Here is a 15,608-nt window from a genome sequence, read left to right as displayed (position 1 = left end):
ATTCCACTAATGAGAATATTATGCTCCCCAAAACAAGAAATCCCCCATTTCACACAAGAATGATAAGCAGAGAACTCACAACATCAACAGTAGTCTATATCTACACCGGGTCAGTTTGTTTGCCTCTTTATTATTTCGTTTATTCACGGCAGCCTCTTCGTAAAAATAGTCTGTATCTGTAACTGCAATATTAGTATTATTATTAAGGATTATTGATCTTGAACTTGAAAGGATCATCATGAATGTGATTAGAAACTAAACTAAAATTGGTCAATCGTCTCACAATGACTCATAGATAGTGTTTACTGCAGCCTGGCCTTTGCTTGGCCGCTGGCCCGTCTCTGTACCTGCAGGAAGTGCTTGTGCTGACGCTGGCCTCCAAGCCTGTGCTGCTTTCTGCCAGGAGGTCAGAGAGTGGGAAGTTCTCTACAAACACAAACAACAGAACAGGGTTAATGCATTGTGTGTTTTGATTAGATTCTTGAGAATTAAGCTGAATTCCCTGGGACTTACAGCTCTATATTGTTGAGTTACAGCTACAATGTGCAATGATGTTTTTGTTTGAATTTCACTCCAAAACATAACCTGGACACACCGATCTACTGTCTACAGTGAGAGTTTCATTGATCAGTGTTCTTCTAACCAATCAATCTACACAGTCCTCATTGCTGGACTGTGTTGACTGAGGACCGCATGGATTCAGCAACTGAATCCTTATTCCAACTAAATGTATGTTAAAAGTCAATGAAACTCACGGACAGTGACTGGATTTGAACTGTTCTCTGACTGAGACTGATGGGGGAATGGATCAGGAGCGGTAGCATTATGTGATGTGTCACAAAGAGAACGAAATATCATCATTCAGGCAAAGGCCTTTCAACCACTAGATGGCGACAATGAACCAGGATTTGCACAGAAAATCCAAGAGAAGGATAATGGATGTTTTTCCATTATAAAATCAGCTGGAACATCAATTATTAGGTGGAAAAGAGTTATTTCACTACACTTTTAAGGTGAATTAAAACAGTCAATTCCTGGGGATGGATGGTGCAATGAAATGAGTGTGTCCACATTAAGATATGTTTTATGCAAAATCTTAATAAAATTGTACACTGTAACTTTAAATATTTATATACACATGTATTATATTATTATTAACTTTGTTTTTAAGTAGTCTCATACTGTATGGGGACTGTAGGAGACGGGGTGTTTACCAATGTCATCGAAGCGTTCCACCCAGACCACCAGCACCTTGGTCTCAGGACCCAGTGCTGGGAAAGACTTTCCTGTGGACGACCTCTTGGCCTTCACTAAAGGATTCAGCTGCAGAAAAGAACAGAGCAGACAGCCATTATCAAACAATGCTCAGACATTTGCCCTGGGGGTGGAGGGGTATTTCACAAAGCAGGACCTCTTTGTTAATCAGATGAGGGAAAATTATCATGAAATAAATTGTCAAACTTCATAACAAGAGATCACTGGGTGTGGGTAAACTATTTCCATAATAACCTATATCCAATAGTTTCATTTGATACATTGTTAAAATACGTAGAGAATTATTTCTTTATCACAGTTATATGGCTTATCCGGTTCCAAATGAGCTTTGGTATTTTAAGAAAACATTTGGTTTGACTTAACTTTCCAGAAAAGTGACGATCATAACAATCAAGCAAGACATAAATACATTTAAAACACACAATAAAACACCATTCAACAATCACCATACTGTTTAAAAATAAAGCCACAAAGTAACCAGAGCGTTACCTTTTTGGCAGACTCCAGGTTGTCAGAGTGGTTGGGGAACAGCTCCAGGGTGAGATTGGTTTGTTTCAGAAAACCAGGCATGAGGTCAGTGTTGGTGTCTGCCTCCACTGTAGAGTCGCTGTGTACAGAAGACTCTTCTGGAAGATACAAAATGGAAGACATTTTGAAGGCGTTTTTTGGAAACCATTGGTGCGTTACGTAACCGAGTGGCTCAGCTTTTCTCAGAGCGAAAAACGCACTTAACAGGTTGCTCGGTCCCGCTCACTCTGAGCCACTCGGAGCCTTGCTGAGCACTTTCTGACTAGGCTCAGTATACGGAGGATATGGATCCTATGGTACATGGACATCTGTCGTTGCCATTTACGGTGCTAGATGGCAGTTGCTCAGCACTCGGAGCAGAACGTTAAGTGATTCAAAAATGCACTCTCTCACCATGAGCTTTCTCATCATGAACCTTCTCACCATGAGCTTTCTCATCATGAACCTTCTCACCATGAACCTTTCTGAGCGCTCGGTTACTAAACGCTCCCCGTCTGTCTAATGTGATGCTCTTATCAGATGCAGCCATGAGGGACCTCCCACTTTTTATAGTATGCCTGGCGCTAGGGCTGCTCGATTATGGAAAGAAATCATAATCACAATTATTTGAGTCAATATTAAGATCACGATTACTCATTGACTTTGGAAACATCATGCATTTATTGAAAGTTTTGACAGTGGATTTCCACAATTGTTTTATCTAGATTATTGTTTTCATAATCGTTGGAAGCCAAAATCGTAATTGAAAATAAAATGTCATTAATCGGCCCGAGCCCTACTTGGCACACTGTCGCTGCACTGGTACATGCAATTCATAAGCAAAGCTGGGAAATACTGACCAGAGCTCTCGGTAAAAGATGGGACGACAAAGGCAATCTCAGTCAGAGCGTCGGCGTAGTACAGAACCTTCTGCTCTCCGTTGAACACTGAACCACCCGAGTCATCTGGAGTAGCTGCCTCCTCTGTGGGAACAACGTCAATGCAGATCATTCAACATCTACTCACAAACAGTAAGAGTTATAGAGATCTGATCTAATCATTATAGCCTAGCAACCTGGCCTGTCGAGGAGAAGAAAAGAAAAAGGAAAAGAAAAGAAGATGAGATGATGACAGAAGATAAATGTGTTGTCTGGTGATTTTCTTTGAAGTGGTCAAGAGAAGGGGTCTGGTGAGGAAATATTAGTGTTCTGATTGGAGCAGGCGTTTTTGATTACAGCAATCATGTAGACCGTCTCTGGAGTATGTGTCCCGCCTCAATCAATCAATCAAATCAATCAATCACTGGGTCAAAAGGAGGCTATAATTCCAGCTTGCTAGACCAACTGTATGGAAGTGAAATCCTCTCTCAACTGTGGATTCAGACACACAAAGACTTTGGTTCCTCAGGTACTAGAGCTAATACTAGACCTAATACTAATACTAGACCTAATACTAATACTAGAGCTAATACTAATACTAGAGCTAATACTAGAGTTAATACTAATACTAGACCTAATACTAATACTAGATTTAATACTAATATTAGAGCTAATACTAATACTAGACCTAATACTAGAGCTAATACTAGACCTAATACTAATACTAGAGTTAATACTAATACTAGAGCTAATACTAGACCTAATACTAATACTAGACCTAATACTAATACTAGAGCTAATACTAATACTAGAGCTAATACTAGAGTTAATACTAATACTAGACCTAATACTAGAGTTAATACTAATACTAGACCTAATACTAATATTAGAGCTAATACTAATACTAGACCTAATACTAGAGCTAATACTAGACCTAATACTAGAGCTAATACTAATACTAGAGTTAATACTAATACTAGAGCTAATACTAGACCTAATACTAATACTAGAGCTAATACTAATACTAGAGTTAATACTAATACTAGAGTTAATACTAGAGCTAATACTAATACTAGAGCTAATACTAGAGCTAATACTAATACTAGAGTTAATACTAATACTAGAGTTAATACTAATACTAGAGCTAATACTAGACCTAATACTAATACTAGAGCTAATACTAATACTAGAGTTAATACTAATACTAGAGCTAATACTAATACTAGAGTTAATACTAATATTAGAGCTAATACTAATATTAGAGCTAATATTAATACTATACCTAATACAATACTAGTTAATACTAATACTAGAGCTAATACTAATACTAGACCTAATACTAATACTAGAGCTAATACTAATACTAGAGTTAATAATAATATTAGAGATAATACTAATATTAGAGCTAATACTAATATTAGAGCCAATACTAATACTAAAGCTAATGCTTTAGCTCCGTGGCTCACCCGTTTGTTGTGCATCGTTGCCATCAGAGCAGGAGTTGAGGGACCAGCTGGTGTCCAGGTGTCCGGTCCAGCCAGGGTGGCGTCCCACGTCCACGGGCCAGCCCAGGGACAGCAGGAACTCCAGGAAGTGGGGCTGGACACTGGACGAGGACTCCACGTTCCTCAGGATCTGACCAGCACAATCGTATATGTAAAATTCTTATGCTAACTTTGATACAACATCTGATAATATTGAAATAGGAGCAGACAAATGTGGGAAGAGCTAGTAGGCTGTCCTTGGAGACATCTGCTCAATACTGAATAGGAACACATCGTTTCACTTTGCTCAAGTAATCAATAGCGATGCACCAATGATATCTGTGTTGACTTTTCCATATTGGCAGATACCGATACAATTGTTCAAAACATACCTTATCTTCAGATAATGAAGTTGTATTGTTAGTGTTAGAACACTCCTACTAACAAATCCTTGTAACAAAAGGACACAAGCACATAATTTAAGAATAAATTAACTGAAATATATTTGTTCTTTAAACAAGTCATCGTGAGTGTTATTCCTTTGTTAATCTGGAACGTGTATCAAACAAAACTACCGGTATAAAGGTCACAACGCAAAAGGCATTTTGGCCAAATATCGTCTGTAAAAACAAAATAGGAGAGACTGTGCTGTTTAAAGCAGTATCTGCCACTACAGACTATCCCGACTAATCAATTTAATAAATGTTATTGTTATGAATCATGATTCATTGACTGACTCACCTCGTGGCTGCATTTCTGACCGGCCCTCACATAGAACACAAAGACTGTGTCAAATGGCCGGCAGGGGAGCAGGTCCAGGTAGCTCATGTCATCGAAGAATCCTGGCAAGGAGGACTCCAGGCCAATCAGATGAGGAGGTAGACGACTATTGTTTGGTTCCTACCAAAGAATAAAGATAGATTACTGTTGTTGCAGAGATCAACTAAGATTTCCTGGATGTATTAAACCATGTTTGTTTAAAAAATGCTTTGAACACTTGTGAACATGCAGATGTTACATCAAACCAATTGGAATGTGAATGTTGTACATCACCTGAGAGTACATAACGTCTAATAACTTTAATTACAATTGCACGTAACACCGTCTTTTAAAAAATTACATGCATGCAAAATCAGATCTGAGGTCTTCAAAACTTAAAATCCCTACTTTCAGTGCTTCCAGAGACAGGAATCCAAAGTGCGAGAGGAAGAGGCGAGCGGTCTGGAACTCCTGGGCGGCTGGAGGAGGTCTGCAGTCTGTGTGGGGGTCGGGGAGGGGCTCGCTGTGGCGCTCCAAGCTGCTCTCGTACTCCATCTGCTTCGTCATCACGCTGCGAAGCCGCTCATGCTGGACCTCCAGCTGAAAAGAGATATTTTAGAAGATGTTTTAAGAAAATGCAGTCGATGTTGACATTGAATGGTGATTAACTGCTTAATCTTCATGTAAATGTACAGGGAGTCGATTTCCCATCATCCAAATCCTCAGGTGTAAGTTAATGTGTCAAGAGTTAACAGAGGTAGTTAATTGTACCGTGTTTAAAAGGATGGTCCACATTCAATACAAGAAGTGTATTTCACAAACAAGAAGTATCCACCAGTAGGGGTTGGGTACCTTTCACATTTGAACCGATACCGGTACCCAACGGTACCTTTTTTCGGTACTTTAGTCTCCAAAAATGTAATCTACCTACCTCAGTTGTAATAAAAAAAATAAAATAAATCCAAACTTCAAATAATTTATCATCATTAATATATTGCAGCAAGCGTTGTCTGCATCTAGCTTTTTAAAGTGTAACACTTGCGATTGTTTTTCGGCTTGCCATTGCCCCGACTGCTTTGTTGTTGAATAAATTCAAATCCTAAGTAAGAGTGTATTGTGCGCGTAAGCGTTGACGTGAGGCACACTTCATAGGTTTCGTGGTAAACGAAACATTGACGTTGCCAAAAAAAAACGTTTAATTAAAAAAAAATAATAATTCAGTACCGAAATGTGGCACCGGCGGATCTCACGTGAATCGGTACTCGGTAGTACCTACATGATTCGATCAGTACCCTTAAAAGTACCTAATTCAGTACCCATCCCTATCCACCAGGAAGTCAACAGAGGCATGAAGCATGAATATTGCTTAGCAACAGAATTCATAAACCTTCATGACCCACATTTACTTCCACTAGCATGCTTAGGATAATGCTAACAACTGCTAAATATTCTTCCAATATCTCAAAAATGCAGGTTCAAGTAATTTTTGGATGGACTAAAATGATTCCCAGTTTTTCTTTAAAATGTGGAATATCCCTTTGAATACAGTATGTTGCCACCAAGCATGTGGCCACTAGTGGCAGACCGATGTACTGGGGCACCAATATTGTCAGTCTATATTGTATTCAACTAAATGTTTCTATTGGCCAGATATCAGCATTGCCTTATAGCCAAATATGTTATTGGTGCTTATAAATCATGATAAATCCATCAAAGATGATTCATTATGCAAATTTGATAAAAGCGAATAAGGTTGTTTTAAAAGGAAAGGAATCAGCCGTTAGATCATCTTATCATCACAAATGTTATATTTGTGTGAGAGACGCAAGTAGATTACACACTTCATCATGTCCATTGGTATGTTAGTTGTAATGTAGCTCCCTATAGTAACATAAATATTGATCCGTACGAATATGGCCCTAGTGAGAACTTGTAGCAAATGCTTGGTGCCAAAATAGATATTGATTACATGAGAAAAACAAGTATTAGGTATGACGGCCCTTTTTACACCAGACACCCGTGTGACAAGTAAATCTAGTCCAAAAACTCACGTGTGGACCATTACACCTCAGTATGTATGGAGCTCCTCCTTCATCCTCCCAGCCCATACAACACACCTGAGTTTACATGAACAATACATTTATTTTATGGCCCCATTTCAGCCATTATAATAATTAATATTATAAGCCATTATAATAGCCTCCTTTGATTATATCCCTGCAGAATAACATTTTATAATAATAATAATTTGGTGGAATGGAATTATGGTATATGTATGACAAGCAGATGATGATGATGATGGGATCAACAGGAAGTGATTCCTCTCACCTCTTTGTTTACAATGTCGTCCAGGTCGGGGATGCTGACGTCGGCTTTGACCAGGGGGATCTTGTCCACCTCCTCAGGGAATGGCCTCTGCTTGACGTTGTACTTGATTCCCACCTCGTCGTTGGGCGCCGGCCGCCCCTCCGGGATAAACACCTGCTGTATGGGAGGAGAGGCGGAGAGAAGAGAGTTTAGTGGCGTCAAGCGAGAGAATGAGGAATCGTTAATGGGGTTCACACAGAGGGCAACTCAATCAACCACTCAACGAGTCCCCGAGCATATAGAGGCGATCGAGTCATGCGGAACGCACCCAACGTTAACTCATTCACTCATTGGGCGCCAAAAACGAGTATACTTGTGTTTCGTCGCCAACGGGGAGCGCCAAAAACAAGTTTACTCGTTTTTGGATCCTTTGATCCCCGTTCTAAACACTCGCTCGGAGCCGTCTCCCGGGCACAGCTGCCTACATTGGAATTGCAATGACGATCAAATCCCGCCCGGTGGCAGAAATCTAAACATTAAAGTCCATATGTAAATAAAGTTATGTGTAATAAAGTGGAATGAAACAGGAAAAAAGTATTGGACACACTAAGAAAAAGCAGTACACCACAGCAAGGAAAGGCAAGGAACTAGCTGAAAACCAAAACTAATTAGGAGGCAACTCTACCTCCTATCTGTGCTAATAATGTCAACTGGGTTAGAATATATTGATGGGCTATAAAAAAAAAAATGTGTTACCAAGGTGCCACACAAGAAACATCAAATGATGGGTAAAAGCAAAGAGCTCTCAAGACCTTCACAAACAGATTGTTGCAAATCATGAAAATAGAATTGGCTAAAGACGTATTTCACAACTTCAAAATCTTCCAGTAAGCACCATTGGGGGAATTATCCATAAGTGGAAGCAACATCACTCCATCATCACGTGGGTGGACCTTCCACCATGACAACAATCCAAAGCATACAGCAAAGGAAACTTGCAGTTGATTTCGGAGAAAGAAAATCAACTTGTTGGAATGGCCCAGTCAATCACCTGACTTAAACCCAATTGAACATTTGTGGAAGCATCTGAAGATCCAGATTCACAAGAGGCCCCTCCGCAATCTTCAAGATTTAAAGACAATCTGTGTAGAGGAATGGGCCAAAATCACACCTGAATACTGCGGGTGATTAGTTACATCATACAGAAAGCATCCTTGGAGCTGTCATTACAAACAAAGGCTTCTCCACTAAGTATTGAATTAATTTCAGTTAGTGTGTTCAATACTTTCTTCCCATGTCATTCCACTTTATTACACATAACTGTATTTATGTATGGACTTTAATGTTTAGATTTTTTGTCTGGATTCCCTGAGTTAATACCAAAGTCTGGTGAAAATTTCACTTGAATGGCCACATTGGAAATATATTTACGGGACAAAATGCTGATGTGTTCAATACTTATTTCCCCCATTGTATGTATATTAGGGGTGGGAATCGCCAGAGACCTCGCGATATGATACTATCGCGATACTTGAGCCGCGATACTGGATATATCGTGAATATTGCGATATCTTTTTTATATACATTTTTTTATTTTTTATTTTTTTACTGCAAAGTAAAACTGTCAACATGTTTTATCTAATAAAATAAAGTTCAGTCTGTTCATCTCACTTCAATCATTTTTATTGCAGAACATGGTATTTTCTCAAGCAGACAGATGTAAACACTGTAATCTGTGTTGCATGTACCTGACAAACTGAACTGTTTGTAGACGAGTAGACGTAGACGTTAGAGTAGACGACAGAGTACAGCAACTTGCAATGGGCCTGGTCTACAAGATACACTATACGACTAAGGTACCCATGTACATGTCAAAATACTTCCCAAAGGTCAGTGAATACCACAACCACTACACCAGAGGAAGCTCAACAAATCATGTTAAACCCAGATTCGGCTCAAACAAGGGACTAAACACGTTTCGCAATTATGCCACATCAATGTGGAACGCCCCCTACCCAAAGCTGTAAAGGAATGTGAATCCCTACCCACATTCAAAACTGCTCTTAAAGAGCACCTACGGGAGGCTGCAATTCGAAACTGGCCACCGTAAATGCCCAAAACCCCCACCACCTCCTAATAGACAGTCTCCTCCAAACCGCATGTATATATTCCCTCCCCGCCGTATGGATATTTCCCTCCCACCCACCCACCCCCTCCTAATGTACAGTCCCCTCCCCATCATATGTATATACTCTGTCAGGATCTAGGGGTAACAGTACTGTATATTTGAATACCGTTTATGTCACAAATGTATCAGTACTAAATACCTATATGTCCCTATGCCATAAATATCATGTATGTTGTGTATGTCATAAATGTCTATATGAATTGAAAATGGGGGACCCTGATGGAAACAAGACAAACGTCTTTTTCAGGTCTGCATCCCCTTAACAATTGTGTGTATTGAGCCGTACTGTATTGTACCCATTCTGCAATCTGTTAAATAAAGTTTTCATTCATTCATTCATTCAGTCATATTCCAACTTAACTGAATGCACATGTGTGTGTGTGGACTACTGTACTATTACAGGTATTGAAATGAACAATGCAACTTCCTTATAAAAAAAAAATTATATATATATATATATATCTTTTTTATGAATAATTAAATATCGATACTTGGCGTCCCAGTAACGATACAGTATCACCACACAAAGTATCGCGATACTACTACATATCAATTTTTTCCCCCACCCCTAATGTATATGGTATATACCTTTGATTTGGAAGTATTTGGGGTTTCAGGCGATGTTTAGCATGGAATAGCGCACAAACTAAAGTATGTAGAGATGAACTGGTTAGTCAGTGTTGGACTATGAACAATGCCTGTCAAATGAGCCATACTATTGTCTCCATAGCTATAATACAGAACACACGCAAACATAGCTAAATTGGTCAATAACGCTGGCGCCATTGAGTAGAGATGGGAAAACAGCGTGGTGAGTTAAGACAGCCGGTTGGTTTGTTGCCCACGGAGACGTTGACCCCTGCAGAATGCTTGGTAGTCAAGTGATCAAGTGACATTTCTGCTCTACCACGTATCCCTACCCACGTCACAATAGCTCCATCAATACATGTTCTATCTGCCTTGACCACAATGGCTAGAATGATGTCGTTTTATCATTCTCGCCAAAATGAGACCATTACGAGAAGATAAAATAAGAGCCTCTCCCGTGTCATATTATCAGAAAAGAATGACCCATCTAGCAGGTTTTGCTCACTGTGTGCGAGAGTTATAACGGCGTTACACTAGCATATCACACACTCAAACATCTTGATCCATAGTGTTTACAAGCCAATCTTTTCAGGCACAGTAGTGGTGCCGCACTGACAATGAATCTCTGGCATCGCTGCTATGAGATGTTAGACTTTTACAAAACCCTGCAGGGATGAACATTAACCCCCTGTTTTCAGAGAGACACAAGTTATACTGATTCATCTCTATGAGACTATATGAGACTCCTGCTGGGATGTGCTGGAACACAGACTGCAGAGGAAACCACAACATGAATGACTCTCTCTCATAAGACTTGACTCGCTGCTCTATGGCCGCCGGCTTGACCTCCCGGACGGGCAGGAGAAATCTGTGTGGAGAAGTAAATGAGTAACACTCTCCCGTCCCTCAATACAAACCACTGAAGTGCATTGCCGCTTGAGCAAGGCACTAAACCCCCATCTTCTCCAGTGGAGTTGCTCAGTGGCCAACAGTGTCAGACTGTGGTTGTAGTAGGCAGCTTCCAGGTGTGAATGTATGGAACTGGCAAATGAAGCAGGGCATTGCCGAAACGCGCCCGTGCCCCCCCCCCCCCCCCCCCCCCGTGATAAAAACATGATTACCCTGGTTAAATAAAGGCTTAAAAGATTATTAAGGCGGGAAAAAGCCCATCACTAGAGGAGGGGGGTGTAGGACGCAGCTCCACGATATGAGATCTCTCACCCTCTGATTGGCCCGGGCCCCTCTGGGTTGGTGGAAGAGCTGCATGGTCCAGGCGTGTCTGCCAGCCGTCCCTCGGATCAGAATCGTCACCGATGGACTTGGGTCTGTGAAGACAAGAGGCATTAAAGGTGATTACACTGAGTGTCTGCTTGAGATAGTAAATACAAAAGTACAAATGTACCACATTTAATTAATTAATTAGAAAAAAAAAGGAGTAAAAAATATCCTACTGAGGTAAGGCTGAGCCCGAACGTTCGAACGTTCGTTCGTTACGCTGACATTCGGACTTTAATTAATAGGTTCGAACGTTCGGTGAAAAAAAAATAAAGGATGCGCACGGGGTTGAGGTGATGTGAATGCGAGGCGCTCAGCTCAACCAGTATGGTCTGCCGGGCTGCAGCGGGATACTATTTCTCAACCAGAGCTCTATTTTGATTGACAGGCGATTCTGCCAATTACGTCACACCGCTTGCACCCGCCTCTGCTGTTACCACCAATCGGCAAGCCTCAACAGACTTACCGGGGAGCCGTAGTTAGCTCCCCGCCGAGGAAGTAATCGGTAACAAGGTTTCCGTAGGTGAACCTGCAGATTAGGATCATTAATGAATACCATCCTTTTTCGGCCACGGTCGCGCGAGCTTCATGGCGGGAGGTGGTTGCGTTGGAAACAACAGCAGGCGCACGGTGGACAGACCCGTCCGAGGTAGACGGTGGACGGGTCTGTTGAGCCGAGGCGTGCGTCTCTCCTCCCGGCTCCCCTCCCCGTCGACCAAGAGTGAATACCTGTTACGTGTAAGTTGTAACACTAACTATATAACGCTAATGCCACAAAACGAATGCATTTGTTTATCTAGCCCCTTACGTGACTGCAAGGGCTATTGTTTATCATACTTTGATTCAGTAGCTTGTTTATTTTCTTCTGAGTGCTTTGTTTAATTACATGTTTACATGAACAGCCACCACTGTAAACAACATGTTTTTCACCAATAGACTATGCAATGCCGCCCTCCGTAGGATCTATAATAATACAATAAAAAAAAAAAGTATTATTAAAAAAAATGAAAAAAAAATGTATTAAAAAGATTTTTTATTAAAAAATTTAAAAAAACTAACGTTCGAACGTTCGTTCGATAAACCTGGCGAACGTTCAAACCCTAAAAACAGGGTTCGGGCTCAGCCTTATACTGAGGTAATAACGATTGCGTAACCCAATGGTAGGTCAACGGGCAGAGCAGGACACCAACACTGCCAGGGGTTAAGGGTTGAGTTCCCATTTGGGCCAGCCATATTATACAACCTATAGTAGACTACCCATAAACACTGTATGATAGCCATCAATAACACTATATACATTTATTTATATGAATTTATCTGCATATATTCCTGTTTACATACATGTATATATACACCTATGTGCACTGTACATGCTCTATATACTATATCTGTATATATCCGATACCTACTCTTATTAGTTATACCACTGGCCAGTATGGCTTACTACCATAGTGTATTTATACTTGTATCACTGTACATAATATTACTGTACATCAGATTAGCATATTTACTCAGTAGCTTCGTTATATATATTCCATATAACCGCTTGTACGCAGCATATTGTTATGCACTTTACTGTCACCTTGCACTCTGGTTAGATGCCAACTTCTTTTCATTGTACTGTACGATGACAATACATTTGAATCCAATCTAATCTAAAAGCATTATTCCAATAGAAGTGACCCGGGCTGAAACCAAGCCCTTCATCTCAGGTGCCACCCTGGCTCTTTCCAACGACCCGGAGACCCAGTGACTCACTCTGCTCGTTCCCCAGCGGCTGCTCCAGCATGGCCAGGATGACAGAGTTGTCCAGGACAAAGTAGCGGAAGTTGCTGGCCCCCGTGGCACTGAGCCGGGCGTAGCGGATCAGCGTGTCCTCGTTCAGCAGGCTGCAGGTGGAGGCCGGCCCGCTGGGGGAAGGGAAGGCCCCCAGCACCTGCATGATACTGGGGGGCAAGGACAGAGGAAGGTGGCATGAGGACAAGTTTGTGAATACAGCTGAGGTAAGTTCTTCTCTAAGGTGTGTGTGTGTGTGTGTGTGTGTGTGTGTGTGTGTGTGTGTGTGTGTGTGTGTGTGTTTAAAAGCATATTTTGACATTTTAATCTTAATCAAGTATTAGGAATCTTGACACAACGTGGGGAATGTTGCATTTGCATTGTTATTATTGTTAGCATTCTGTCCACTTACTGCAAAAATCTGTGCTAACCTTTTATTTTTTTTATAAAGTGCTGATATAGAATCATCTTCCTCTCATTGTGAAGAATAAAATAATAATAATTGTAGGCGAGAAGCCAAAACAAAAGCAAGGTATTCCTTTAAAGCAGAGCAGAGGAGACATTTCTGCAGAAAAGGAAATTAAGCGCATATGGATAGGCCAGATATCCCAAGTTCGATTCATGTTTAATAATAGTATTGAATGTGAGCCAGATGCAGGCCGTCTCTCACCAGGAGAGAGTGGCCTCGGCTGCATCCTTCACCCTCATGGAGGCCGGGTTGTGCTCCTTCTCTCCCTTGTGTTTCACTTCCTGTTCCTGTCGAGACTTGCTGCCAGAGATGCCCAGCTCCACGATGTCTAGCACCTCCACCAGACAGTCCTGGTGCAGAAACAAACACACACACAGAGGCTTAGACGTGTAGCACCTCCACCAGGCAGTCCTGGTGCAGAAACAAACACACACAGAGGCTTAGACGTGGTCCAACCACCAAACATTGGCTTCACTCACTGTTTTAAACATTTATATTTTACATTTAGTCATTTAGCTGACGCTTTCATCCAAAGCAATTTACAAGTTCTGTACAACAAGTCAGCAGGAAGGGTACAACTCTGGCAGCTAAGGGTAAGTAACATTGTTCGTCAAACAGTGTTGAACTTGAGTGCTACACTCTTGAGTTCATAGTAGTATAGACATATTAGCATAGTAGGTAGTAATATAGGCACAGTAGATTACTTGGTAGCAAAGTACATAATAGTAAAAGACAACCCTAGCCTTATTTCTTACTTGATGACGTTGATCAGTAGAGTCCTTTCTCAATCCCTTCCGTTCCTCATACTAGCTCTGGATTGTTAGCCACAAACCAACGCAAAGTCAATGGAGTCAAGCTCCTGTCTGTACAAGCTGACTGAGGCTCACTGAAATCTACTTTGTGTGCACTGTGGGGTAAATTTCAGTGAGCCTCAAGTCAGCTTGTACAGACAGGAGCTCGACCCCATTGACTTTTGACCTGATTTGTGTCTAACTAGCTGGAGCTAGTATGAGGAACAGCTTGGATTGTGCTGAGAAGGGACTCTACTGATCAACATCAGCATTTATAGTTAAGGAATAAGGGTTCCAAACATCTGAACTATCCCTTTAATGTCCTGGCTATGTTACTAAACAGGGAAATTATCTCACTCTCAATAATGGGAAGCCATTTTCTTGTCACAGTGTAGGGAACACGTTTCTGTATTGGTGCTTCAACTAACTGAAAAACAGCATGTTAGCATTCCTTAGAATAAAATATTCATGCTAGCTTGTTAGCTTTCTGCTAGGTGGTACACATTGGTACAATGCCAACAAGCTTTCTGCTAGGGGTACCCACTGGTACAATGCTAACAAGCTTTATGCTAAGTGGTACCCACTGGTACAACACTAACAAGCTTTATGCTAAGTGGTACCCACTGGTACAACACTAACAAGCTTTCTGCTAGGGGTACCCACTGGTACAACTCTAACAAGGCGTCTTTAGGGACAACTACTCTAAATATCAATGCATAGTGTAATTTAACTGTATGCCACACTTACATGTTTATCCTAAATGTGCCAAAGCTGTAAAGACCTACCTTCTCATCCAGCATGTCAGGGTGTTCTGTGAGCCACACACACAGAAACTGGAAGGCAGCTACGATCATGGAGTGCAGGTCTCTGGACTGCAGGGGAGCAGGGCGGCTGCACTGGTACACAATGTAGCCACATATAGAGCTGACAGCACGCTTACGGTCTGCAGAGTCCACCCCGGCCTTCACCTGTGTGATAGCATGATTAGCACTATTACTAAGTAGTACTCATTTATATATTTTATACCCAGTTTAATCACCTGTACATTGCATATTACTATCACACTTTACGGTTACATTTGCACTCTGGTTGGATGCACTCGCTCCTATTCTCCTATGCATTCACGTCACGCTGCATTCACGTGTTGACTTATTTGCTTCGGAACAATCCGAGTTGCGATATCAATCACACTTACACGATGTAAAGCAAAACATGCTATTAATTCAACATTCAATATATTTTCTTACACACATTACAAAAACCCTTTCTACAAACTAATTTTCCGTGGCATTTTTATACACTTTGGACTGT

At 41.1% G+C, this 15,608-nt stretch overlaps 1 protein-coding gene across 12 annotated transcripts in view; it reads right to left on the bottom strand.

The window, feature by feature from the left end:
- The window catches only part of ralgapb (Ral GTPase activating protein non-catalytic subunit beta), a 62,471-nt gene that overhangs the window by 4,014 nt on the left and 42,849 nt on the right, over positions 1 to 15,608 (bottom strand). For 4 of the 12 annotated variants that reach the window (XM_084333319.1, XM_084333320.1, XM_084333311.1 and 1 more), the window contains 12 exons: positions 15,083 to 15,265; positions 13,708 to 13,856; positions 13,020 to 13,207; positions 11,208 to 11,311; positions 7,232 to 7,384; positions 5,312 to 5,503; positions 4,886 to 5,044; positions 4,127 to 4,295; positions 2,643 to 2,765; positions 1,765 to 1,901; positions 1,215 to 1,323; positions 348 to 426 (listed from right to left, as the gene is read on the bottom strand). In XM_084333319.1, the coding sequence (XP_084189445.1) occupies positions 348 to 426; positions 1,215 to 1,323; positions 1,765 to 1,901; positions 2,643 to 2,765; positions 4,127 to 4,295; positions 4,886 to 5,044; positions 5,312 to 5,503; positions 7,232 to 7,384; positions 11,208 to 11,311; positions 13,020 to 13,207; positions 13,708 to 13,856; positions 15,083 to 15,265 (1,745 nt within the window). Of the gene's footprint in view, positions 1 to 347; positions 427 to 1,214; positions 1,324 to 1,764; positions 1,902 to 2,642; positions 2,766 to 4,126; positions 4,296 to 4,885; positions 5,045 to 5,311; positions 5,504 to 6,954; positions 7,021 to 7,231; positions 7,388 to 11,207; positions 11,312 to 13,019; positions 13,208 to 13,707; positions 13,857 to 15,082; positions 15,266 to 15,608 lie in introns of all 12 variants that reach the window. The other 8 variants (XM_084333310.1, XM_084333316.1, XM_084333318.1 and 5 more) reach the window with 4 other exon arrangements.

This window comes from Notolepis coatsorum (genome assembly GCF_963971535.1).
Source record: "Notolepis coatsorum genome assembly, chromosome: 17".
NCBI lineage: Eukaryota > Metazoa > Chordata > Actinopteri > Aulopiformes > Paralepididae > Notolepis > Notolepis coatsorum.
Note: the sequence above shows the minus strand (reverse complement) of the source record. Positions and strands in the feature narration are given on the sequence as shown.